This window comes from Microcaecilia unicolor, chromosome 14 (assembly GCF_901765095.1).
Source record: "Microcaecilia unicolor chromosome 14, aMicUni1.1, whole genome shotgun sequence".
In the NCBI taxonomy this organism is placed as follows: Eukaryota; Metazoa; Chordata; class Amphibia; order Gymnophiona; family Siphonopidae; genus Microcaecilia; species Microcaecilia unicolor.
Genome location: NC_044044.1, coordinates 30,347,893 through 30,375,241, shown reverse-complemented (window position 1 = coordinate 30,375,241; position 27,349 = coordinate 30,347,893). Strand labels below are relative to the sequence as shown.

The following is a 27,349-nucleotide window of genomic DNA, read 5'->3' as shown; positions in this document are numbered from 1 at the left end:
CACAGGAGCTGTTGTGAAGAAACACGGTAGCAGTGTCGCATATACACGCAGCACGCTTGTGAATAGAGCACGGGAGCCGTTGTGATGAAACACGCTAGCAGTGTCGCATATACATGCAGCACGCTTGTGAATGGAGCACAGGAGCTGTTGTGATGAGATTTGCCACCAGTGTCACATATACATGCAGCATGCTTGTGAACGAAGCATGGGAGTCTTTGTGAAGAAACACGCTAGCAGTGTCACATATACATCCAGGCACACTTGTGAATGGAGCACGGGAGCCTTTATGAAGAGAGACACTAGCAGTGTCACAAATACACGTAGGAACACTTGTGAATGGAGCACGGGAGCCGTTGTGAAGAAATGTGCTACCAGTGTCACATATACACATAGACGCTTGTGAATGGAGCACGGGAGCCGTTGTGAAGAAATGTGCTACCAGTGTCACATATACACATAGACGCTTGTGAATGGAGCACGGGAGCTGTTGTGAAGAGATGCGCTACCAGTGTCATAAGCACTCAGTACTCACACACACAACTACACAGTCACAGATACATAGAGGCATGTAGTAATGTATCTGCAGGTGTTTGCATGGAATGCCTTTAATCTGTTGTACATGGTTATTCAGATGTGTGTGCATGTTCCGACCGTCTGCATAAGTTCTATACACCAAAGGGCAACATGTGTGCCTTTTCACTTATTCACACGTGCATGCTCTTACAGCAACAAGTACAGGACATGCATGTACTAGCAGAACTATGTCTACATGTGCAGGGAAGGACAGGCATATCACACATTGGCTTTAGACACAGATGATCATACAGGCATGTAGAAATCCTTATTTGCAGACTGACTCCTGGACTACTTAGAACCATCTCAACGTTCATCTCTGTGTTGCGAACTTCACCTATGGTATCCAGCTGTACACTTTACTGCTCTCTGAGATCACCTGATATCTGCCATGCTGTGAGATCCCCTCTGTCCATCATTTGCCAGCACCCCAAATGTCCACCCCATCAGAACAACCCCCCCCCCAAGTCCATCATTTTCCAGCACACCAAATGTCCATCCCATCATTCCCCAGCATCCCAAATATCCATCCCACCTGAACAACCCGTGTCCATCACTCCCCAGAACCCCAAAAGTTCATCCCACCTTAATAGCCCCCCCCCCGTACATCTCTCCCCAGCCCCACCAAATGTCCATCCCACCTGAACTATCTCTCTGTCCATCTCTCCCCAGGCCTCCAAATGTCCATCTCACCTGAACTATCCCTCTGTCCATCTCTCCCCAGGCCTCCAAATGTCCATCCAACCTGAACAACCCCCCCCCCCCCGTTCATCTCTCCCCAGCACTCCAAATGTTCATCCCATCTGAACAATCTGTGTCCATCATTCCCCAGCAGCCAAAAAGTCTATCCTACCTGAACAATCCCCGTGTCCATCTTTCCTTAGAACCCCAATAGTCCATCTCTCCCCAGCACCTCAAATGTCCATTCCATCTGAACAACTCCTGTGTTCATCACTGCCCAACACATCATCACCACTGTTGATCATGCCCCCTCCATACACAACACTCATCCCTTCCTGACACCCCTAAAGGTACTGCAACGCTCTTTCTATCCATTTCTCTTACATACCCCCAGCATTCAGCCCACACTGTCATCACTTACATCCCCTCCATTCATGGCTTGTGCTCACACCGTAATACCTATCCCACCAAAACATCCTCTCCGTCATCCCATCCAAAAACCCCTCAGTAACCACCATAGCCATCTCTCCCATGGGTTCATCCCAACCCACCTGTCATTCCCTGACATCCCACTAACATCCTCAATGTCCATCACCCAGCACCACCCTCCACCCCCACATCTATCACTCCTTGACATCCCCTGTGTGCAGGCAGTGAGTGTGGGTGGGTGGGTGGGGTGATGAGTTACAGAAGGAAGGTTGTCCTTACCTGAAAGTGTTCATCTCTCTTGCTGCAGAAAGCCACAGACACAAGCAGGGGACAAACTGAGGATTCTCCAGCAAAGGAGACGGCGAAACTAGGAAGCCGGTCTTATCTCACACGCACATCCACACTGTCTCTCAGGAGAAGAGGAATAATGAGACCCCTGTTCACACACAAACCTTTCTTCTCCCCTTTCCCCTCAACACGACCACTAACCACTATGAACTAGAGAGAAGCAGGGGTAGAGAAGAACCCTAGACAGAAAGACAGCGAGAGAGGAGCAGAGTCAGACAGACAGTGCAGCAGACAGAGAGAGCAGCAGATAGTAGGGAACAAGACAGAGACAGAAAGAGAAGCAGGCAGTGTAGAGAAAAGAGTTCAGGTTTCAGCCTTAGCTCACCTGTCTTTCCCTCTCACCCTTATCTCTCAGAAAGGATGGAGAGGGGGTCTCTGTGAAGCCCCTGCCAGTCGGTGCTTTAGCTCAAATGAGAGTGGTGAATGAGCCCTTCTGGAGTCTCCTCTCTGCACAGTTGCCTTTACTGCCGTTGTGTGACAGCTTTTCACAAGCCGCAGGATGTGTTTCCATCAATAAATGGAGATAGAGTGATATTTCTCAGGAGAGGGAGAGAGAGATACCGAGAAGGGGGGAGGGAGAAAGAGAGGGGGGAAAGTGTATAAGAGGACTGTGGGAGAGAAAGATAGAGAAGTACTGAGGAGATGGTTTTCTCCCCTTCTGTGTTTTCTGTCTCTCTCCGCCGCCGCCTCGGTCCAGGCCTCCTGTCTCCTCCACATCTCACATAAAAAAAAAAAATTAGACCCCCATATGATATGTAAGAATGGTGCTGTATCTGTTGGGATACAGTTTGTGTGAAAGGTGCAATGTTGTTTAAAGTACCAGGTCAAAGTACTTAAGTAAAAGTAAAAATAAGTGTATATTTTAATACTTAAGTAAAAGTTCAGTGAAAAACACATTAAAAAAATATACTTAAGTGAAAGTAAACAACTTATTGCCTAATATAATTCTTTTTGAGTAAAAAGTAAAAGTACCACAACTACAATGAATGCAACTATTGTTAAAGTTTTTATCCCAACAATTTTATTGTAATACAATTCGATCCACTTTGCTTTTAGCAAAACTAGGTCCCTGTTTACTAAGCCGTGCTATAGGCGCGCTAGCGTTTTAGTGCACGCTAGAGACGCCCATAGGAATCTGTGGGTGTCTCTAGTGTTTAGCACGAGCTAAAAGCTCTAGCGCAACTTAGTAAACAGGGCCCATAGATTTTTGGAAAATGACCGTCACTCAAGTGAGTGTGTTTGTGAGTCATTAATCCAGCACAGCTAAAAAGGCTCAACAACTATACTAGTAGAAAATGGATTGTTCAGTCTGATAAAAAAGTTCCTTCAAACCAGACCACATTGCAATATTACTGATGTCTTCTGACTGAGTCTGCAGGTTATGATCAAGGGAATCTCGGAAACACTTGACTTCTGTATAGCAAAAAATACTTTATCATCATTATCATCTGCATTAGAAGCAGTGCTGTATAACTCATCTCATCGCTTGCATCTTTATCTTCATTATCATCATCGTGCTGTCCAATTACTAAGGAGGCTTTCAGAAAGTTGGAATCATTGTCTGTTGTCATTCTAAAAAAATTTTTGTCTGATGACAAACTCTGAATATCTTTGAGAACTGATACAAGAACATCAAATATGTGGGAACCCTTCAGTCTTAAGGCTTCCTCTCTAATGACTCTTTCAATCAAATGGACAAAGTGGCCTAGTGGTTAGGGTGGTGGACTTTGGTCCTGAGGAACTGAGTTCGATTCCCACTTCAGGCACAGGCAGCTCCTTGTGACTCTGGGCAAGTCACTTAACCCTCCATTGCCCCATGTAAGCCGCATTGAGCCTGCCATGAGTGGGAAAGCGCGGGGTACAAATGTAACAAAAAAAAAAGTCACCCCAATGTAATAGTTTCTATGGGATGACCAGCAGTCTGTTGTGATATAGACATATGTCTTATTCACCAAGAATTGTTACCAGCTTCAGCTTCATCTCCGCTTTAAAGTGATCCAACTGATCACTGTTCTGTTTGGCTGGAGACTAGTAACGAGGTCAACAACCACAGGCAACTCCACTGTTCTCATAGGCTATAATCACTGAACAGCAACATTTATGATGAGATGATCCATGGTTTATGTGACCAGGTTTGCAATAGTAAAATCCTGTTCCCAATTTTGCTATTTCATTTGGTTTACTGAAGAATCATCATTATCATTTCGCTTCTACTTTTTACTGCAAGCATCCAATGTAACTGAGTAAAAGTAGTAAAAATTGGTGAAATTATTACTTTGGTAAAAGTAACAAATGTTATCCTGTACTTCTTTACAAGTAAAATAACAAAACTTTTACTTAAGTACAGTAACTACATTTACTTAGTTACTGTACAACACTGGAAAGATGTTATGCGTCTGTACCTATAAAGCGCTTTAGAACACAATTTGTGTAGAAGGTACTGCGTGTGTCTGTGTAAATTAATTGGGTTACAGTTTTTGTGAAAAGTACTATCGGGGTAAGTCTATAAAGGGGCTTATTTTTAGGCCAGAGAGAGAGAGGCCTATCCCTATCCCCTCCACCTATTATGTCCAGCATCACTCCTCTGTGTTGCTTTGCCCCCCCCCCCCCCCCCCCCCCCCCCCACAAGTCCAGCATCTCCCTTCTGTGTTCCTATTCTCCCTGAAATCTAGCATTTTCCCTCCCACCTTCTGATTCAATTTCCTGTTTCGCTAAACAGCAGAGAGAAAGTCCTGGAGCAAGCCTCTGAGGATCATTGTCGGCTTAACTGGCCTGGCTCCATAAGGTAGAGCTACTGAGGGAGGGAGGAAGGCAGGTAAGGAGATGCCAGACCAGGAACGGTAACTGCAAATGTTGTTTGTTTTTTTTAACCACGGGAGCAAAGCTTCTTACTACTCCCGCGGGGCAGCAAAACATTTTGCTTCCGCATCCACAGTAGACGACCATATTTTTTCTTTTACAGTGGTTTACCGCAGCTCCCTGTCCCTCCGCATATATACAAATATTAGGATATAGACATATACCTCCCCCCCCCCCCCCCCCCCCCCGAAATACAAGGACATATCACACAATCATAAGGCTTTCAAATATATACCTAAACTGTAGCACATGCAGTGTCTTGCTCTGCTCTTGTCCTACCTCAGTATTTCAGCTAGTCAGCTTGTGATTGTCTAAGCATGTCACGTTTCACACAGTCTCTCTAGTCCCAGGCTGTCTCCTTCTATCCCTTCTCCACCTACAGCACCTCATTCACTGGGATGGCCATTTCCCAATTCCTGCCTTGTTTCAGAATTTTCCCTTTCCTCTTTAATGAATCAATTGATTCAAGGTCTTGGGCAGTGATGAGAGTTGACTGGTTCTCAGCCTAGGGTTATTCAGCGCTACTGGTTCATTGAGTTTCAGCTGGTTTCATTCAGAATGAGATGCAATGGAAGGCAACTTTCTCTAGCTGCTCTCTCTGACCTCATGTCCCATCCACATAGGGCATCTTGCGTGTTTCAGAGAAATCAACTGTAATTTACCTTCCTTCTCCTGAGACTAGTGCTTCCCCCCACTGCAGAGCTACGGGGCCACATTTCTCCAGGGGGAATTCTGTGCAAAAAAATTTGAAACTTTTGCAAGTCTGTAGACTTTATTTGCAATTTTCTTGTGCAGAATTCTTCTAAGAGCTGCCATCTCCCTATAGGCATCAAATACCCCACTCCATCTCCACAGCCATTTCCCATGCACCTTCCTACAGACCTCCACCCCATTCCCATGATACACACATACACCTCAACCACCTTTTCCAGCTCCCCAACTCACTCCATCCATATTTATTCCAGCCCTCCTCCCTGCAAACACCAGCCACATTTTTTCCCAACCTCCCTCCCCATGCTCCAGGCTTCTCATTCACTGCATCCATTTTTTTCCAGCCCCCCCCCCCCCCTCACATGCCTCATCCAACCTTTTTTAGAGCCCCCCCCTGGCTTCAGCACAACAGGAGGAGCTGTCCAGCAGCAGTGTGCTGCTTCCTGTCCCTCTGCAGTCCCAGCCTGACCATTCCTTTGAGCCACATGGGCCTTCCTACAGCCAAGCAGCAGGAACCGCTGGGGTCCAAGGCAGCAGAAGAGCAGGAAACAAATCAATGTGCTACTGGGAAGCTGCTCCTGATGCTCTGCTGAAGCCAGTGAGTGTGCATGGTGGGAGGGAGGCAGCTGGAGGTCAGGAATTCTGAGCAAATTCTGCATTGTGCAGCATTCCTCCAGGTCTATGACCCTGTCCCTTGGGAGGAGGTGGTCAGATCTGTGCAGCACCCTGTCTTATATGGGACCTGCTCTGTGTGTGCTAATACTTGTGAGATAGTACTTGCATTGTGCCCTCTTCACACCCTACACCCCTGGCCAGAGGGACACTGTACAGGGTCAAGCCTTGCTGAGGGCCCACCAGCTGCCATGGGCTGCAGAAGAGACTGCAAAATCTTAGGGACAGATATCCAGGGAAAAGATCATGTCACTTCTGCCGTACAGTTTGTCTCCACAACCTATCACGTTTTATTGGGTGCAGAATTAATATGGAAATGGCAATTTTGGGACCAAGAAGTTGGTGTTGAACACACTAATTCCTATAAGCTGCCCATCTACCCCAAGTGGAAGAAATCTCAACTGAGCGGATGATATTGGAAGAACACACCAGCCCCTCCCACTTACTGTAACATGATGGGGGTCACAAGCAGCCGACCCTCACGGTCTAGAAACAAGTAAAAGAAAAACTGTATTCCAACTACTAAGATAAAGCAAAGTTGCTTACCAGTAACAGGGGTTCTCTGTAGAGAGCAGGAAAATGCAGCCACAGTCAATCTAGCGTGTTACAGAGAACACAAGTGTACTAATGCTTACACTGCACTCTCCTGCTAACATCCATGTAATACTTCTCCAGCCTGAATCTCTGAGTAACAGCACCTGTTCTGTGCCAACAGCAGTACTGCATTCTCCTTATCAGACTTGTACGCTCTATGTATCATTCACTGATTTGAAAACGTTTGATTAGCTTTCGAAGGCAATGTCGCCACCTTTAGATCAGAAGCGTGCAAATAATCGCCGATCTTTAGAAGGTATTGCCTATGAAAGCTAAATTAGTCCAGTAAAAAAGGTATTATTTTATTTATTGCATTTGTATCCCACCTCTTTGCAGGCTCAATGTGGCTTACAATTCGTCGTGGATACTGGAAATAGAAAAGAATATACATTTGGTTTATGGAGGGTTTGGGGTACATGGTGGTATTACAGCAAAAGACGTTATAAGACATTCCTATCAATATTAAAGATTGTGTAGTTACACGTGTTGATCTTTGTGATATATCTTTTCGAAGAGATACGTTTTCAGTAGTTTACGGAAATTGGCCAGTTCCTGGACCGTTTTCAGGTTGCGTGGTAGTGCGTTCCATAGTTGCGTGCCCATATAGGAAAAGGTAGACGCATGCAACAATTTGTATTTCAGACCTTTACAATTGGGAGGATGAAGATTGAGGAATGTACGAGAAGATTTTATTGCGTTCCTGGGTGGTAGTTCTATTAGGTCTGACATGTAGGCTGGAGCGTCTCCATGGATGATCTTGTGGACTAGGGTACAAAGTTTGAACGTGATGCGTTCTTTAAGTGGGAGCCAGTGTAGTTTTTCTCATAGGGGTGCCGCGCATTCATATTTTGATTTGCCGAATATTAATCTGGCTGCTGTGTTCTGGGCTGTCTGGAGTTTTTTTAAGTATTAAAAGGTATTACCTTAAAAAGTGGACTAACACGCCTATTGCACTACTTTGCTCAAAATGTTACATTGTAATCCAAACAGGACATTAATTTGTTTTAAATAAACTTTGTATGACACTACAAGTCATGCAGCAAACTGAGAGACACAAGTACAACTGGAGCAGGAACGGTCTAGTCAAAAGAAATGCAGTAATGCCTGTACTAAGGGTTTCTGTGTAATATTTATACAAATGAGAGGTTAGTGAAAATAAGATATCTTTTTATCAGACCAACTTAATACATGTTTTGACTAGCTTTTTGGAGCTTTAGGTCAGACAAGAAGCCCTTTCACAGGGTAGGACTGAGGCTCTGGTAAAGGCTTTTGTAGCTGATTATTGTAGTACAAGCCTGCCCCCTGCTGGCTGCAGTAGGATATATATGGGGAATTAGCACGTGCTGGATGTGCAGATGCAGAGTATCGGCAAAATTTGCCCTTTCCTTTCTGAACACGCTATCGGAACCCTCATCCACACTCTCATCACCTCTCTCTTAGATTACTGCAACTTGCTTCTCACAGGACTTCCACTCAGCCACCTCTCTCCTCTTCAAAATTCTGCTGCACGACTAATATTTCGCCAAAGTCGTTATGCCCATATCAGCCCTCTCCTGAAGTCACTTCACTGGCTCCCTCTCCGTATAAAATTCAAGCTCCTCTTATTGACCTATAAGTGCATTCACTCTGCAGCCCCTCACTACCTCTCCACCTTCATCTCTCCCTACACTCCTTCCCAGGAACGCCGTTCACTAGGCAAATCTCTCCTAATTGTACCCTTCTCCTCCATCGCTAACTCCAGACTCCGTTCCTTTTGTCTTGCCGTACCTTATGCCTGGAATGGGCTTCCTGAGCCATTACATCTAGCTCCACCCCTGGCTGCCTTCAAATCCGGGCTAAAGGCCTACCTCGTAACGTTTATCTTGTCTTCCTCTCTTCAATAGTCCCTTTCCCTATGTGTCCTATCTGTCTGTCCTGATTTAGATTGTAAGCTCTTTTGAGCAGGGACTGTCTTTTCTTCATGTTCAATTGTAAAGCGCTGCGTACGACAGGTAGCGCTATAGAAATGATTTACAGTAGTAGTAGTTCTCTCTTGCTTATGGGCAGTAGGGTTGGAGTCGTGTGCAGCAGCTAACCATATTTAGGAAGCAAAACTTAAAATGGCCCCAGCTCTGAATTCCATATGCAGTTTCACAGTAGACTTAGAACAGGTACAGAAATGAGAATAATCCTTGCAACAACCCAGGACACACCCAGCCAGTCAGGTTTTCAGGATACCTGTAATAAATATGCAGGAGATAAATTTGCATGCACATTCATTGTGGGTATCCTGAAAACCTGACTGGCTGGGTGTGTCCCAAGGGTTGGAAGAAGCAACATGCAACAACTTCCCAAACCTGATCCTTGAGGCACCCCAGCCTGTCAGGTTTTCAGGATATCCACAATCAATATTCATGAGCGAGAGATTTACATGCACTGCCTCCATTGCCACTGTGGAGATCCTGAAAACCCAACTGGTTGGGGTATCTCCAGGACCAGGTTTGGGAACCACTGTTCTAGAAGAGAGACTCAGATAACTAGGACTCCAGTTTGGACAGGGAGACAGTCGAGAGCCAAAAATAGCAGTATACTGGCAATGCAGCAGTGTCACCGCTCCTGATCCAGCACTTCCTTCCTCTGTGCTGCTGAACTTCAGCACCACTGCTTTTGACTCCTAACCACTACTCACTTGCCCTGTCCTTTTATCCTCACCTCTTTATTCCTTTACCCTTATTTGTTCTGTCTGTTTACCTGTCTTATCTAGATTGTAAGCTCTTTGAGTAGGGACTGTCTTTTTGTGTATGGTGTACAGCGCTGCGTATGCCGTGTAGCACTATAAAAATGATAAATAGTAGTAGATTCTATGGTGCCTGCATATAGCTAGTAAATGTACCCTCACGGGCATAAGCGGCAGTTAAACAACTAAGCATTAGTCTGTAAGGTTACGCAGTAAAGAGCAAAGTGTTTATATGGGCAGTGGCGCCAAGACTTGCTCTTGTAATGGCATGGGTTGGGTTACTCTAGTAGCCTACTGCAGAAAAGGGGTCCTCAGATGCTGTTCTAGAAGGTGCATTAGGGCACCCACTTGTAGAATTACAGCCCCTGTGACGAGCTTTACTAGGCGACACAAACAAATGAGTGACTAGGAGAGCCCAGTACTGTGACTTTTCACGAGGAACTCAATTTTGCCTCTAAGTATGCAGACCCTTCTGAAAGAAGAGCATTGCTATCACAGGCATCGAAGGCAGGGGTTCTCAGTGCAGTCCTCAGGACACAATGAGCCAGTCAGGTTTTCATGATGGCCCCAGTGTCTCATGACTGGCTAGGTGTGTCCCAAGGATGGGGTCGAGTACCTTTGATTCCAAAAACCTGTCCTGGGATCACATGCCAGCAGGTCATGTTTTCAGGATCCACAATAAATGCCCAGTGTACCTGATTGTAACTCACCTTGAGCTACTACTGAAAAGGTGTGAGCAAAATCCAAATAAATAAATGATCTCGCTTAGCTGGGAGGCCCAGAAACCTCATGGGTCCTTCAAGCGTAAGGCTCGCTTCTTGAAAATTTGGACCCTCTATTTAGTGTTTGCCACAGAAGGGTTGAAGCCCAATTCGGAACATTTTGTGAATGTTTACTCCTAGACTTGATGGTGGGTCTGTAGCTGCTGTACAACTTGGATTCTGTGGTTATTTTTCATCTTGTGCTGGATTTTTTTTTTTTGGGGGGGGGGGGGGGGTTCTAAGACTCCAGGCTGTTTAGACAGTGATTGCCCTTGTCTGTATTCTAAAAGGGGGGGGGGGGGGGGGGGGTTAGGGATATGAGATTCGGGAATTTTGTATTTATGTTTGGGATTGATGCTACACTGTATTGTTTCTCTTCTGCGGGACAAAGTGATAGCCAGGAATTGCCCCCCCCCCCAGGCAGATGGATATACAGTGACTGGTGGGGGAGCAAGAGAAGGGCGATATGATCCTCTCTCCTTCCCACTCTCCTACTGGCTCACTCACAACAAACAGCAGCAGAAACTACGCAACTAAAACTAATTCTGAAGTTTATTTTCTCTCCATAGACCACGGCATCTTAAAAAAAAAAATAATAAAAAATAAAATAAAAAGATAATATAGTGAGAGGAAGGGAAACCGGTTCTATCATTCCCCTCCTGTGCTGCTTTCATTTCCCAGGGCCCATCTCACAGACAGTCCCAAGTTCTTCAGGAAGCAGAGTGCAAGGGAGGGGGGCCGTCCATTTCTGTGCCTCCCTCCTGCTAACCGACAGTCTTGACCAGTACAGTGTTCATGGAAACTGTGGCCTCTTACCAGGGCAAGATTTGGAAAAGCCCTCCTGCCTCATCGCCGGCCCCCCCGATCCCGTACTGGTGTGCTGCGGCTCAGGCTCCGACTGTGGTGCTTGGTGTCCCGGCGCTCCCGTTCCCGGCCCCGCTCTCTGCTCTGCTCCCGCCTTTTCTCCCGGTCCCTGGTACGCTCCCGCTCTGCTTCTTTCTCCCGCTCCTTGGCTCGCCCCTTGCGCTCTTCGTCCTGGTCCTGCTGCTCCTTGTGTCGCTTCTCCCGCTCCTTGGCACGCTCTGCTCGCTCAGCTACTTTCCTGGCACTCTGCAAGGATGAGGAAGATGGTAGGGGGAAGAACAGAGCATAAGAGAGAGAGGGTTAAAACGGACAACATAATTTAATGTCTCTAAGCCTGAGTTCTGATAAATTCTAGCTTCTACTAGTCAACAGCACCATAAGCCTTAATTCAATACTATAGGGGGAGGTGGGAGAAGAAGGGCAATGCAGAAGAAGATGTGATTCCAGAATCTGGTCCTGGAGGCACTGCAGTCAGGTTTTCAGGATATCCACAATGAAGATACATGAGAGAGATTTGCATGCATCTCTCTCATGGATCTTCATTGTGGATATCCTGAAAACCTGACAGGCTGGGGTGCCTCCAGGACCAGGTTTGGGAATCACTGCCCTAGTTGAAAATCCACCTCTTCTTCCATCATGCCAAAGTCCTTAGCCTTCTGTAAGTTTGCTTAACATCTTGGGGTGAGCTGTTCCTCTACCAAATACGTAGCTTGAGGGGCAGAAGCCTGGTCCGAGTGCAATATACCCATTTTGCCCTGTGATAAGATCTGTTGAGCCTCCATTCAGATACCAGCTTCATAGTGCTCACGCCACACTTCCTCTCACCTGTTCATCGGTCAGTGGAAGCCAGTATATACATGGGGCAGCCTTGGTCTTGCAGAAGAGGTCATCCAGGAGCTTAGCTGGAGGTTCCTCCTGGACCTTCTCTGTGGAGGGGGGAAGAGATGCAAGTTCAGTGTCTGGCTATTATTTAGAGAGAAGCAGCAGCCTGTGACAGAGAAGGGCTTTTCCTTACCTCTCTTTTCACTCTTTTTTTCACTTTTCTTGTCCTTGGACTTAGCACGCTCTTTCCTGCGCCGGTCCCGTGACCGGGAGCGTGACCTTCCGCTTTCCCGGATCTTGTCACGGTCCCACTCCCGCTCGGCACGGGTCCGCTCTCGCCGCTCCATTTCCCTTTCCCTCTCAGCCCACTGTTCCCGCACTGTCCTCTCCTGTTCCCGGTGCTCAGCTCGCAATGAAGGGCCGTGAGGGTGTGGGTGAGGAGCATGTGGCCCGTGCAGACGTGGAAGCTCCTCTGCCTTCAGCTCTGGTGGCCGATTCACCAGCAGACCACGGTGGAAATCCAGCTGAAGCAAAGAATAATTCATTAAAGGGGTACTCAAGCCCACAGTCCCCTACACTGCCATCATCCACCCTCAACCCCACCGATTCTGAAGACTAATGCCCTCTCCTACGAGGGACAGCTACCCACACCCCCTCGGCAGTACCCAACACACAATATCATGCTCGGTAACTCTAATGGCTGTCGAAGAACTGACAGTTTTCTACTCCACATGGGTGCAGCCCCCATCAGCAAAGTTCCTCATGCTTTTATACCTCATCTTGCTCTGCAAAGTCAGCGGAAAGGAACTTAGGATTGGACTGGGGCCACTTGACTCCATGGAGAGCATTGCGGGTTGTGAGGGCTTCTTCCACAGTGGAATACTGCACAGGGAAAGAAATCACACAAACAGGATATGAGGGCATTCCTAGAACCAACAGAAAAAAAACTCTTTCCTGAAATTTCAAGAAACTCCGCACAGCAGGCTCTGATCTATGACAGACCCTCCTCCTGTTCATTACACACCGGCCACTTTCCCTTCTTACCGTGGCATAGCAATGGGATTTGATTTTATCAATCCAAAAGTTTTCCTCAACTAGCGTCCCTGTACGGCACAGGAGTTCCTTCAGCTGGCCCAGAGTAAAAGGTCGTACCTGAAGGAGAGAAGAGATGAGAACAAGGTTCGGTATCTCAATCATGAAAACCTCCTCTCTATTCTAGAAACGCCAGCATGTATCTGCCCGGTTGGGGATCACTCAGGCAGCCTCCCCACATACACTCACCAGGTTACAAACGTGAACAATTTTGGTAACTTTGCCTCGAGGTGGCGACGGAGCCTGCGTGGTACGCACGGGATCATCTATTGTGATGGATACTCCTGTCTTCTGCCGGCTGATGGACCTGCGGAGCAGCGTGTCACTCAGCATCACTGAGAAAAAGAGAAAAACAAAACAGAGAATCAAGGAATGTGTGAAGAGGGAATGGATACACTGAATAAAGACTGGAGGCAGACAGGAACCTTTCTTCACTTCTGGTTCCACAGGGGGAGGGGGCTCCAGCTTTACAGACACTTCCGGAGCCTGTGGTGCTGGTGCAGGGGTTGGGGCTGGGGCTGGTGTTGGGGCTGGCATCGGTTCTTCTTCAGGTTCCTTCTCTTCCTCCTCCCCCTGCCCATTTTCCTGAGCTTCTGCTGGGACAATCTAGGAAGGACATGCAGAGGAAAATGTGAAATAGTGTAAAGAGACTTGCTTGTTATTCAGCTCTCAGGGGGCACTCAAGAAACTCATTGGGGGGGGGGGGGGGGGGGGGGGGTAGACCTGCAATCCACAACATGCACTCCCAGGGAAACCCAAGCAGTACAGAGGATACCAGCTTAGCCAAAACAATCTGAAGACCGTGGATTTTTTTTCCCCTTTTCTAACGCAAAACAATGGAACCTCTGACAGCACACCCAAAGACCTTGTCCATCTACAAAAATCACCAGGGGACCTAACTGGACCTCCCCAGACCACAACTGGGCTGCACATGTACTTGCCATATGCTGAGAGAAATATTGGCTAGTTCAGGGTTGCATGGGTGGGCAACAACGGTCCAAGGGCCATAACCCAGTTGGATTTTCAGATTTCTACAATGAATATGCACGAGATCTATTTACACACAATGGAAGCAGTACATGTAAAGCAATCTCATGCACATTTACTGTGGAATTCTTCTCTGATCTTCGACGACTGGGTTGTGGCCCTTGAGGTCCGTGGTTGCCCACCTCTGCCTGATAAGCTTTAGTGTTTCTCAGTTTCCATTTGCGGTAGGACAGCACAACCCACTCAACTCAACTGGTTTGAAAGGATGAGGAGGAATGTGAAATACTGTAAAAACATCACCTACCAGCATTCAATCTTATGAGGAGATGCTCACACTGTCTCACTCCTACTCCGGACCTGCTTCATCATCTCTCAACCTCCTGTGAGTATTACAGATCCCACCTCCTCTCCCCCCTTCCATATAGCACAGCCGTCACACCCGCCCCGTCCCAGATGTATACAGAGGTTCAACCCTTGGCCCTGTACAAGCCCCTCGCCTCTTTCCGACCTGGGTGACTGTTCGGCATATCTTCAGCCCCTTGTCAGGGGGGCTCTCCCCCCCATTTCTCTCACTCTCGTCCTCAGACATGTGAACTTCATCAGCGTGCAGATCCACCACCGCCTCCCCTGTCAGAGGTTTGATGTCAGGAATTAGACTCTGCATAAAGAAGAGGAGGAAGCTGTAGTCTATAAACAGACTATGAAATGCAGTAAATATTTTCTCAATGCACATTAAAAGTGCAATGCTGAACTTCCATTACGTAGCTTCCCATTATTCCACAACCTGTGGGCTAATTGAGTCCATAAACTAGCAGATAGAAAACTGAGCTGAGACATCTTGGCATCCAGTCCAGCTCAACAGTATTTTCTATCTCCAGCAGGTGGATAGACACTTTTCAGCCTTTGGTTCCGAGTGCTTTGCTCCTGGTCCTGCTGGTCAACTGGTTGGTGCCCTGCAAATTTACTTCTTCCCTCCCTTCACCGTTCCCTTGTTTCTTGTGGAACTCTCTTTTTCCAGCAAAACAACCTTAAAAAAGAAGGAAAGAGGTTTACTGGAAAAAATGGGACAGAGTAACAGTCCTGCTTCTGTCTCATCTGGGGTAAGACTTGTGGAGACTGTGAGCTTTTTTTTTTTTTTTTTGGGGGGGGGGGAACGGACAGACTATCAAGCAGTGGTAAGTCTGACTGAAGTTTCACTCAGAACCACTTGGAGGGCTGCAAGTTCTACTTGGTGCAGGGGAGGGATCCTGACTCACTGCTTAGGATATGTTGTGCTGTGGTGATAGTCGAGATAAACGGCAACTCCCGCAGAGGCGGTTAAAGCAGTCTTCCAGCTGTGGGACCCACCGCCTGGGTCAGGGCATTGCAGTGCATGCAAGCCAGGAATTCTGCGGGACTCTGAGTAAACAGTCGGCAGCAGCACATCTTTGGATATGGTGCAGCATCTAAATATGGTGAAGTCTTCATGCTCTCCAGCAGGGTTGGTGCACAGTTTGATGCATGAGAGCATGGACCAGGGTGCCATTTTATAACGCCAGCTGGCAGTGAGGAACAGCCTCCGTCTGGTCACGCATGGACCACAACCACCATTTTACAATCTCAGGGCCTGAGAGCGCATTCAGCTGCATCGGGGCAGTCGGAGTTGCTGCAAGGTGCTTCAGTTTCTCACTGCTGCCCTTCCTGCTCCTAAGATCTTGTTTAGACGCAAGGAAAGCACAGATGAGGCTCTATGCTTCTCTTGCCTTATCTGATGTGGCATTGGTCTATTCAGAGAAGCCATCGTTAAAGGAACTGTTAGAGAAGGGACAGCTCTCCTGAGAAGGGGGATGACCCAAAACGTACTGAGGTTGTTTCATAAAGAGGAGCTCAGTACTCTTATTTCTGAGGCTCTGGTGGTGCTTTCCTTTGAGGAGCCTTCTGCTCGAGGGCTTAGAGGTCCTTCTAAGGCAGTGGTTCCCAAACCTGGTCTTGGAGGTACCCCAGCCATGCAGGTTTTCAGCATATCCACAATGAATATTCATGAGAGATATACTTCCACTGCATATACATCTCTCTCATGAATATGCATTGCAGATATCCTGAAAACCTGGTTGACTGGGGGCTTCCAGGAGCAGGTTTGGAACCACCATTCTAAGGCCTTCCAGATACATTCAGGACCTGATTACAGCAGAATGGGTCTCACTGAACACGGGACAGAGTTGGAAGAGCCACTGCTCACCTCTACCTCGGGCTGAACAAGCACAAGGCAGATACTCTGTCTACTTCATTGTCCCAAGGAAGGAAGGAACCTTTCATCTGGTCTTAGATCTTAAAGGTCTAAACTACTGCCTCTGAGTGTCCTGCTTTCACATGGAAACGCTAAGAGTGGTCATATCCTTGGTTCAAACAGGAGAATTTCTCACTGCCCTCGATCTCAAGGAGGCATACTTGAATGTACCCATATGGTCCCTGCATAAGAGGTTTCTATGTTTTGCAATGCTGAGCCATCACTTTGCCCTTGTCTCAACCATTGCACCAAGAACATTTACCAAGGTTTTGGTGGTGTGGTAGTGGCCTTCCTTCGACATCAGGGAATCAGAGTTCACCTGTATCTTGACAACTGGCTCTTTTGCGCATTGTCCTAGTCAGACAGCGTGGCGGCGAAAGACAGTTGTCAGTGTTCTGCAGTTGTTGGGTTGGGTGATCAATTTAGAGAAGAGCAAACTCCACTGCAGACACTGGAGTACCTGGGTGTTCTAGTCAACACAGCAAAGACGAGGATCTCTTTCACGAAATGCAGGAGGTCAAAGCTGGTTCAACAGATTCATTTTCTCCTCAGTCAAGGCAGGCCCAATGTCAGACTACATCCAGGTTCTAGAGTCAAATGACATATGCAGCCTTTACAAGAGTCTCCAGTGTCACAGAAGTACAACTTTCACCTTCCTTGGACACTGATTGCCAGCCAGAAGGGGGGTATGCATTGGCGGTTGCCACCCAGGAATTCAAGTGGAGCTTCTTTTCTGATAATACAATGGGAAGTGGCAACAATGGATGCCAGCAAGTTGGGTTGGGAAGCTCATTACAAGTTCCATGTGGCACATGGATGGAACAGAAGTCTTGCTGGTTGATAAATCGCTTGGAGCTCAGGGTAGTGCAGAATGCTTTGCATGACTTCACTCCCTTTCTGGTGGGGGCCCTGGTCCAAGTTTTCTCCGAAAATGCAACGGCAGTGGCTTATATCAACAAGCAAGGTTGGACCTCCAGTTGTCCAATGGTGGTGGAGGCGGCCTCCCTCATGAGTTGGCCACAAAAATCATCTTAGTGCGAAGTAATGGGTCAAATGATGATTGTCACTTTGCATGGTACTTCGTAAATCTCTCTAGTTCTCTACAAATTGTCCAGTGATGAGAGGTCCACACATTTCCTTGCCCGGTTAATGTTAGGTTAGCAAGTTAAGGTTTTTGTATTTATGCCAAATATTATCCTTATTGCTTGTCTACATAAATATCGAGGAACTGGACTAGATGCCAAGAGAGATGTGTCAGCTCAGTTTTCAGTTCTCTCTCTCTACCTGCTGATGGACACAACTATCCCACAGGTTCTGGAATAGTGGGCAAGACTAATGGAAGATTCTGATAAGACCTTTACTAATCAATTTTAAAAGTAGGTGTAGATTACATGAATGTGAAGCCAACCTTAACCACTGTTTTGTGGCATTTTAAGGCGAAGGACCCCTGCTCATTAAAACCAGAGCTTGTTAAATGCCTACAAACGTCTATTAAAATACCCTTTTCTTCCTATTTTTTCTCCAACTTCAGGAAAAAGGGTTCGTTGTATAATTTTTCTTGATACTTAATGTTTTTCCTTTTGTATTTACTTGTCACTGTTGGAGCCCTTTATTTATGGAAGGAAAATCTGGGAATGTGCTGCCAATCATGTCACACCTACCTTCAGTGACTCCGTGGTGATGCTGATGGATGGTTTCTTCTGTGTGGTGGCTGTGCTAGCTCCCCAGCGCCGCTTACGGGTGGGGTGCCCCGTTTCACTGTCACTATTGCCTGCCATGCAGGTGCTTAGCTGGTTGGTCCCTTTGTTGGCAGCTGTACATAGAAATTCAGTAGCCAGTTACAGAGGAATGATGCGATACAGCCCATACCCTATCAATATTCCCTGGTGTATGTCTTTCCAGCCTTTAGGCACAGTGAGATCCTGGTACCAGGATTTACACTCCCAGCCCCCAAAAGAGAGGCTGCACTGATTTGCTTACGGTTATTTAAAAGGTTACTTACAAACCACAGAGATCTTCCTTTTGAATGCCTTCGGTGTGGTGCTCTGTAAGAGGAGAAAGGGGAAAGACAGACAGCCCACAGAGCGGGCACAAGGTCAGCTACTGTAATACACCTGCTGTCATCAAGACACAGGAAGAGAAAACAGACTTCAAAACAAGAGAGCCAGGAAACCTAAATATGTTGCTGTGCATTTAGAAAGGATTCATTTAAAAATAAGGGCTCATTTTTCTGGATGCTAAGCCCTCTGCTCTAGACTGGGAGAAACACCAGTAATTTATCGGTCGGATTGGCACTCCAGCGTTAAAGGTTCATGCCACACTGCAGTCATTGTATGCTAGCCGCTGTCCAAAAGTGGAATACATGTGAAGAAAAAAACAGTGCAGACATTTTCAAAGAAACAAGGTGGGCATTTAAGCAGATTGAGACATCCAAACACAGATGTCCAGATTTGGAGGTCTGCTCTTTTAATTAAGGTTTGACATTCAAATCTGCAACACTATTGTTCCGGGGAACTGAGTGTCTTGATCTAATATTTGGATGAAACTTCTCCATGGCGCAATGTGCGACATCATCCTGATAGCAATGTTCTCAGATAGTTTAGGAAAGCTTTGTAAAGCTCACCTGGGCACATGTGAGTGTTCCCACGCTGAGTTCTGTCCCCCCCTCCTCCTCTTTCCTCAGTTTGGCTGAACTACTCCAATGCAGCGCTCTCTCCCATTCCTCCCCTTCTGGGCTACTTACCCCCCGAAACCACTAATATCAAGACGGCAGAAGTATAAGGGGGCTAACTTCTCATTTCAACTCACTATGGTGAACAACGCAACCCTATCAGGGCCTCCCCTCCTGTGGGTTCCTCTCTGACCGCTCCCCTTCCAACAAGCATGGACCTAGCACTCACGGAGTGAGGTACCTGGACGCGTCCTCCCCACGTGCTGGTAGACCAGGTGCTAACACCCACCTGCTGTTGGCGCACTGTGGAAAACAAATGGCCCAGGCCAACACAGCTGTACCTTGACAGCTCACTCTACCAGCCCATCAGCCAAGACAGGTACAGCTGACACTGCAGCCCAGCCATGTCACAAGCACACTATCACTTGCCCCGTCTCCTCAGACCTCCAGAGTGAGTCATTCTGGGGTTGACTGCAGGGCATCCAAAACTGCTAAGCTGGATAGCTGGCTTAGGCAAAGCTCAGCAACTTTCGCTCTTAAAGAGGCAGTATCCTGACAGTGACCCCCCCCCGCCCCCCCAAAAAAAAAACCTGCAAAAAGACTGGCCACATCAGATACCACTGTTACATCAGACACCATGTCTCCAGCCAGAGCACAAAAACAACCTATAACTGCAGCTGTGGCCATGTTGACCTGGGCTGCTTGTTTTTTTCCAATGCATACCAGGAGCCAATGTGGCGTTAGTGCTTGGTCTACTAGTGTGTGGGTCCACTGCGAGGAGATTTGATAACAGGAGACACCATGAATCTACCTAGCCCATTATATGGGTTTATCAAGACAGCGGCAGCTGCACTGGGGAGAATTAAAACCTCCTTGGGTGGAGACTGGCTTCAGCCTTGTGATATCATACTGTCTCCTGTTATCAAACATCCTTGGTGAACTGGGAGGAAAAAGGTTATAGAAGACCCTGCAGGTACCTGGGCAGGCCCCAGTGGGGTTGTGATGTTAGTCATGAGATGAGGAGTTGGCCCTCTTTTGAGGCTATTTATGGATTTTTCTTCACATTTTTGGAATAGCTCAGGAGGAGGAGTGAGAGAAACTGGCGACTGTTACACCAGTTAAGCTACACTGAGGAGAAGTAGTGGGGTGGAACTCAGTGCGAGAACACCTGTACATGCTCAGGTGAGCTCTACAAAGCTTGCCTGAAGTCATCAGTGCATTCCCCTGTCTACAGAAAAAGTCTGTTACAGGTAAGCCGATTGACAATTTGCCTGTACTGTGCATGTGGAGGGGGTGCCTCAGTACTGTAACAGCAGAAGGTGCTGCAGGGCAGGAGTGAGGTGTAATTGTCCTGTGTCTGTATTTTTAGATTGTAAGCTCTATCGAGCAGGGACTGTCTCTCTGTGTCAGGTGTTCAGCGCTGCGTGCGTCTGGTAGCGCTATACAAATAGTAATAATAATAATAATACTTTAGCTGCACGAAAGTTCTGCTTAAAAGCCCAACTTTACCTTTGCAAAAGGTGAATCTAAAAACTGTCTGCACTGAGGTGGGCATTACATCTAATTAATGGTCATAAAGCGACATGGATTGGGCACTGTCTGCACCAAGGCAGGTGCTACACCCAGCTAACGGTTGTAAAGTAACAGGTGAGCATCATCTCCATTTAACGCTTTCCCCATCAGCAGCTCTGCAAAGAGTCAACTTAGTCCTCTAACCGGACAATTTCTATAACCACGTTTGAGCCAACACAACGTTATCAAGCGACAGGACATATGGAGCACTGCAGAAAAGCCCTGGTCTACTGGCTGCAGCAACGTGTGCGCATATGAGGGGATTTCTGGGGCAGATCTCAGTCCCACCGCTGAAGTGGTGCATGTATGTGAGGTCTGTGGGGTGCACGGGGTACATATGGAAGGGGGACAGGGTGCAAGCGCAGGGTTAGGAGGGGAGAAGGTGAAGGATGGTAGATGAAAATGGGTGTTTAGAGGCAGTAGGGGATATGTGTGCAGGTTTGCATGGGGGGGTAAGAGTGCATCTGAGTGAGGCAGGGCTGGGTAAGGCTGTGGCTATGTGCACATCGCTGAGTGACAGGTGAAGGAATGGGGTATCATCTACTTCTAGGCACAAAGAGTAAAATGACCAAAAAAAAAAAAAAAAAAAAGCAAATCAAAGAAAGAAAAGAAAGAGCAAGAATGACAAAGGTTCCGGATACCCTCTGACACCGGCTCTTCCTCTCGCCCAATCGCACCTCAGTGTGTGCTGTATCTAGCCAACAGCTGGTCCAATCAGAGACAGCCCTCACTGCTAGGTGGGCTTGTGTGGTGGGGTTTGGTTGGGTTGGGTGGCATATTTGGTGTTTATTGGCACTCAGTGCAGTCCTTGGCAAGCCTGGGATCTGGCTGGGTGGTGTAGGATGTTTGACGCTGGTGCCAGCAGCAGGCAGGGCAAGAGAGGCATCTGTTCCTCAGCTGCCCAAATGTCCAAGAGCTCACACAGTCCATGGCCAGCCAGACTTTCAGCTGGGTGGTACGGTAAGCCCGGTGTTTAGCTGCGGACAAATGCAGTTCATTGGGAGAGAGAAGAGAAACAGTGCCAGCCTTTGTGGATTTCAGCTTATAGAGGACCAGGTAGCAACTGTTGCAATCATTACAGTCCTTAGAGGTGAAAGATGACAGAAATGAGCAAAGGTTTAGGTAAGTCCATGGTGAACCTGGGGTTTGCCTGCAGAGGAAGTGCATTTGCCCAGGTCAACCTGTGCTAAGGTACTGGAGGAGGGAGGAGCATTTGGCCATCAGCTGGGAAGCAAAACAGTTCTTGACCATCCTTAGGAGTCTTTGCTGATGACTGGACTTACTGCAGAGGGGGTCAGTTCCACAGATCCCCCCCTCTCTCCCAGGTACAAAACTGTGTGATCACTGAAGACATTGCAATCTATGCACCAGCTGCTTCAAGGCCTTACTCAATGTAGTTTCCTCCCGTCCATCATCCTGATTTCCCACAGTACTCTTCACTGCCATCAAGTGACAAGCTGCTCCTTTCTCTAAAGCTTGAGTTCACACTCCCTCTGCCCCTCAAGATACCAAGATGAGACAGTCTTGGTTCCGGGGATGGGATATGTTTTGACCCTTCACTTCTTTCTGTCCATTCTCTTTCCACCCTGAAGCTCCTCTGGAAGAAGCTGAGATTTCAGGAGCCAAGCTGTCGATAATCTGAGAAGAGTGCTGGCAGAAAACATCTCCACATTTCTGACCAGTCTCCTCTGGATGGGTGGCAGCAGAAGCAGCAGGGCCCTCAGCGTAAGGCAGAGTACAGAACTCAGGGAACTGGAGCCATTAGTCCTTAGATCTCTGCTGGAAATTTCAGATCTTTCAATAACAGCATATACTATTTATCCTCTCGAGAACAGAGAATTCAAAGTTCTTGTATCCTCTCTATGGAGGATCTAGACATGGTGACCCCACTTTGTCTCTGGAGAATCAAGCATGCTGGGTCTCTTTCAGTCTGTCACCAAGTCCTTTTTTTTTTTTTTTTCAGGTTTAAGCTTCTCATGTTGGTCATGCGATTGCACTGGTAGCTGTGGTGTGCAGAGGGGTGCCTAGTCTTTGCAGGTTCTGGCACCCCCCCTTGCCTCTCGCTCGCATCTTTTTCTTTCCACATTGAGCAGATAATGGTGGTTGCCATGCCCACCCTTGGGCCTGCGTAGTAAAACTCGGCTCTGATTGGGCAGCCCTGGGTCACGGTAGTAGGATGTCCATCAGGGATTGGAGCATGATGGTGCCTTTGGGGCATGTTTACAGGTGTCTAACATGGGAGGAATAGCACACACAAATTGCAGCTTGTGGAAAAAGGGGAATATGGGAGTGGGAAGAAGCACCTTATCATACTGTGATACCCCCACATCGTTACAGCCATCTGCTTTACATTGATGGAAACATGGATGTAATCAAACACTCCCACCCTACCCCTTGGATCATGCCTGCGTGCTTCTGTCTGTGACTCTCAGCCCAGATCACTTCCCCTCATTTAAAGTAAAGTGATCAGAGATCAATTCAGGAGCATTTTACCCCTCAGTCTTCTCCTACAGCAATGCACTGTACGCACAGTGCATTGAGTCACCAATGAAGGGTGCAGGCCTGTCCTGGGAGTCACAGAGGACACACCTTGAAAATGAGGCTCTTCAGTAGGAAAACAGCTAAAACCACATACTTCTGAAGTATGGCAGGGATGAACTTGCACATCCCCAAGCCCCATTCTAAATCTATTATATACCTAACTCCCAGGCTACATCAGGGATCTTTTGCTGGCCCGCTCAGTGTGTGGCTAGTGCAGCAGAAGGCAGCATAGCACTTCCCAGTGTTTGCAGAAAGAGGCCAAGATGAGTGCCACATTCTCCCACAAGAGGGAGGCACCTGCATCATTTAGGTGTCGAGAGGGGTGAGGTGATAAAGGGATGCTTCCCTAAGGCCATATGTTAATCCCTCTAAAGCTGAAAAATACTTAATATTTCAATGAAAGTAGAAGGGAACTATTTTTTTAAAAAAAAACTTCTGCAGCAGCATTGGGCCATCTCAATTAATTTGATTATAGGCAAAAAGCTCCTTGCTCTATGCCAACAGGTGACATTCCCAATACGATCTGGAATGGCCCAAACTGCTTCAAATATTATTGATGAACTCAGTATAAAACTAGGATCTCAGTGTAGCGTCCCCCATGACCTATCTGCCTTGCTTCATAATCTGGCAGAAATTTTAGGTTTGTGCATGTGATGAACAGAGGAATTCCTGCTTGGCTCTGTGCCACTGTCTCAGAGATGAGGGCCTGGCGTTCCAAGACTCATCAAAGTTAGAGGCAAAGGGGAAGGTTTTGGGGGCAATTTTCAACCTCCAGCTGAGCTGTCTGCATTCTGTCTAGAGCAAGGGTTCTCAAACCTATCCTCAAGTTTTCAGAATACCCACTATGAATCTGCAGACAACGGAGGTAGCGCATGTAAATCTATGTCATGCATATTCATTGTGGGCATCCTGAAAACCTGAAAGACTACTGGGTGACAAATTCCTGCTCTAGAGCCAGCAAAGTCTCCCTGATAGATCTGGCTTCCCCAAGCACATTACCTCCACTATCCTATGATTGATGGTAAACTCTGCCCCATCCTTGGCATATCTGGTCCTTCAAAATTTCATTCTGTCACCAAACTACTCCTAGTTATCTAGCATAAGTGATGTAACATGTTTCCTCCATCCCCACTGCCTTTGGATGAATGGTGTTAATTCACAGTTTCCATCTCCAGCAGACTGTCTTCTATTACAGCACTCCCTGTTTCTAATATAACTTGCCTCCCTCCCTCAGGTGCTCAGAATTAAGTGGGAAGGGGGGATCACCATACCTCCAATTCGGAAATGGAATAAAAGCGCTGGTATAAAAAGTTTTAAGGGAAGCGCGTTATCACCTTACCTCTTTCTTCTCATCCTCCTCCGATGGAAGGGCGGCCTCGGTTCTCTCCTCATTGGGTTCAGAGGCTGCAGTATCTTGCAACTCGATCTCGGGGGCTCCTTCCGTTTCTGGCTTGCTTTCCTCTGCGTCCATAGCCACTTCTTCCTCTACGCTGCTAAGACAAGGGGGAAGCAAAAGTAAAGGTTAGAAATGTACATGATGGGGGGTTGATACACTGCACGCAGGTTTGCATATTAAATACAGGTAGTAATTTGTGACCAAAGAGCTGTAGTGGGAACTGAACTCAGGTGCCCTTGTTGTAAGCATAAAGCAGCTACTCCAGCTGATGCATTGTGGGAGGGAGGCAATTGCAGGCTCCTCTGCTTGACCTGCTCCCTGCCCTTTTAGGCTCTGCCTAGGGATCAGGGTGTTTCTACGTCACGTTTATCTCAGCACTGCCCAAGGGAGCCATCGAGGCTCTTAATCAGGGAAGGCAGCGGCCTAGGTGACCCGGCCCCATTTACACAACCAGACTCTTCCTACGCCGGGGGAGGGATCGAGAGGGGGGGGTCCTTCCTCTCCCCCCCCCCCCCCCCCAAGAATAGCATCCGGATTCAGAACCTCTGAATGGGCGAGTCACTCCCGCCACAGACAAAAGGAGGCGGGCAGAGGCCGTTCTCACCAGTCCTTGTTCTCCGCTTCCGAAATCATTTCCATTAGGCCCGGGGGGGGGAGGGGAAGAAGGGCGAGGGGACAGGCCGGAGCCCGGGCCTCGCCTCCTTCTCTCGCTCTCTCTCACTGACACCCGCCGCGGCCGCTGCTACTGAACAAGCCTGGGCCGCAGACATGCAGGGCGGCCATCTTGGAACTTACCCGGCAGCCTCCGCGACGGCAAGGGGAGGAGGAGGAGGGGGACTGCGGAGGACAGGGAGCGCGCCGCCCACACGCACGCGCCGCACAGAAATTTCCAGAGCAGGGCCGCGCGCGGCACGCAGCTGCCATGGCAACAACAACAAGCGAACTACGAATCCCTGCAGGTACCGGGGTGGGGGGAGGACTGGCAACAAAGCCAGGACTGGATCATGCACTGGATCCGCATTTGATTTCCCAAGACTACATCAGTGCTCTCCTGCGAGCGCCACACACACACATTATACAGCCAAGATAGGCCACCCAGCTTGCAGTAAAAGATGCTCAGCATTTTCGTTGTGCTGCTAAAATTTCAAATAAAGCCCAAACACTTAAACACTTTTTGTTTGTTTGTTAACAGGGGACAGAATGGGATGCAACTGCAAGGACTACACAGGTATGTGCTACTGAGTGCAAATGCTGTTCTGCAATACCACATTTTACCATTAAACCAAACCTTGATTCCTGCTGCATTGCTGGATCTCCATCTCTCCAGGGGATGCCTACGCTCCTTTTCCCCCCTCTGCTAGCTCTTGCTCCCTTTATCCTGCTTTCCTACCTTCTTTCTCGGACTCAGGGGCCCATGCAGAAAGCTACCGTGAGCCTACATGCATGTTACTGTCACACAATGCAAAAAGGGAGTTCACTTGAGCTGTACACATGGCTGCACACTGCATTAAAATGAATGGAAATTAGGCTATAAAGTATTCCTCCACCATGCACAGAAGAAAACAGTGGCTTTTAACACACATAGGTTTAAGAGGATTTAGTGCAAGGTTTTTTTTTTTTCCTCTCTTTAGTGACCAGAACAAAAATGAAAAGTGCCAGCACACACCTGCATCTGTTGTTCTACTAGCAAGTTCTGTGTGTTTGAATCATACACATCAAGTGGTTTTAATTTTGCCCAAAGCTCTACTGGATGGCTTTCTGCACAACCCCTCAGTAAAAATCATAGCTCCTTTTTTTTCTCTCGCTTGGCAACAGCTCTCATTTGATTCTGGGTCTTTTCCTCTCTCTGCTGTGCCTCTCCCTCTGATCCTCTCCCCTATGGGTTTCTGGCTGTTCTCCTCCCTCAATAGTTGGCTATTCTCTGTTGTGGGTGTCTGTCCCATTAGTGGGAAGCTTCATTCACAGTATCTGTTGTGTGGCTGTTTTTCAGTGATAAACTTTGAAAATGCCATTTGCCATAGTTTATTTTCCAACCAAGACTCGCAATTTGAACCTGCAAATTTCTTGTTGCATACAATGGATTATGTGAGTTCATAGAGAAAGCTCTCTACTTCATACTAGAGAATGACACAAGGACAAAGTTTGTCCCTATCCCTGCTCTGTGGGTTCTGTCTCCATCCTCACAAGTTCGAGCTCCCTGTCTCTGTCCCCGTCCCTGCAGGTTCTATTCCCGTGGGCTCTGTCCACAGAAGCCTTGAACCATTATATTTAAATCTTATTAAAGTGTAAAAATGAACAGTATGCTGTGCAACTACTGTTTATAGATCACAAATAGAAAACAATAATAATAAAACAAGCAACTTGTCCTCTTAGAAGCTGTGCTGGTAGCAGACGTACAGGATCCCCCGTGAAAATTTTGTTGTGGCCAACATGTTTGCTTATTTTTCCAAAAGATCAAAATATCGTCATCTGTATCACTCAATAACAGTCCAGTTCATTAACAGACTTCAAAGTAGAAAATGACACGGGGACAAAGTCTGTGCCCGTCCCTACGGTTACCGTGGGTCCCTGTTCCCATGTCATTCTCTACATCATAGAAGTTGCTTTCATCATGTCACTTATTTGTCTTCAATGTCAGTTTCACTGGTTCCTCCTCTCTGCTGTGGGTTTCTCAGCAGTGGATCTGTCTCCCTCGGTAGTGGGTTTCACGCTTTCTTTTGTCTCACTGAAGGGTTTGCAACCATCTCACTGACACTTGAACTCCATGTCCCACCCAGTTCCAAAGTTTTTACAG

The 27,349-nt window shown here is 47.4% G+C and overlaps 1 protein-coding gene across 5 annotated transcripts in view; it reads right to left on the bottom strand.

Annotated features, from left to right (window-relative positions):
- Positions 1 to 10,878: 10,878 nt before the first annotated feature.
- The window catches only part of ACIN1 (apoptotic chromatin condensation inducer 1), a 53,596-nt gene continuing 37,125 nt past the window's right edge, over positions 10,879 to 27,349 (bottom strand). For 2 of the 5 annotated variants that reach the window (XM_030187750.1, XM_030187752.1), the window contains exons 8-18: positions 24,499 to 24,652; positions 18,378 to 18,420; positions 18,037 to 18,188; positions 14,618 to 14,767; positions 13,548 to 13,728; positions 13,312 to 13,457; positions 13,075 to 13,182; positions 12,805 to 12,912; positions 12,224 to 12,554; positions 12,034 to 12,134; positions 10,879 to 11,454 (exon numbers count right to left, since the gene is read on the bottom strand). In XM_030187750.1, coding sequence (XP_030043610.1) covers positions 11,191 to 11,454; positions 12,034 to 12,134; positions 12,224 to 12,554; positions 12,805 to 12,912; positions 13,075 to 13,182; positions 13,312 to 13,457; positions 13,548 to 13,728; positions 14,618 to 14,767; positions 18,037 to 18,188; positions 18,378 to 18,420; positions 24,499 to 24,652 — 1,738 coding nt within the window. In that variant the 3' untranslated portion in view covers positions 10,879 to 11,190. Of the gene's footprint in view, positions 11,455 to 12,033; positions 12,135 to 12,223; positions 12,555 to 12,804; positions 12,913 to 13,074; positions 13,183 to 13,311; positions 13,458 to 13,547; positions 13,729 to 14,617; positions 14,768 to 18,036; positions 18,189 to 18,377; positions 18,421 to 24,498; positions 24,653 to 25,159; positions 25,323 to 27,349 lie in introns of those variants that run through there. The other 3 variants (XM_030187753.1, XM_030187754.1, XM_030187751.1) reach the window with 3 other exon arrangements.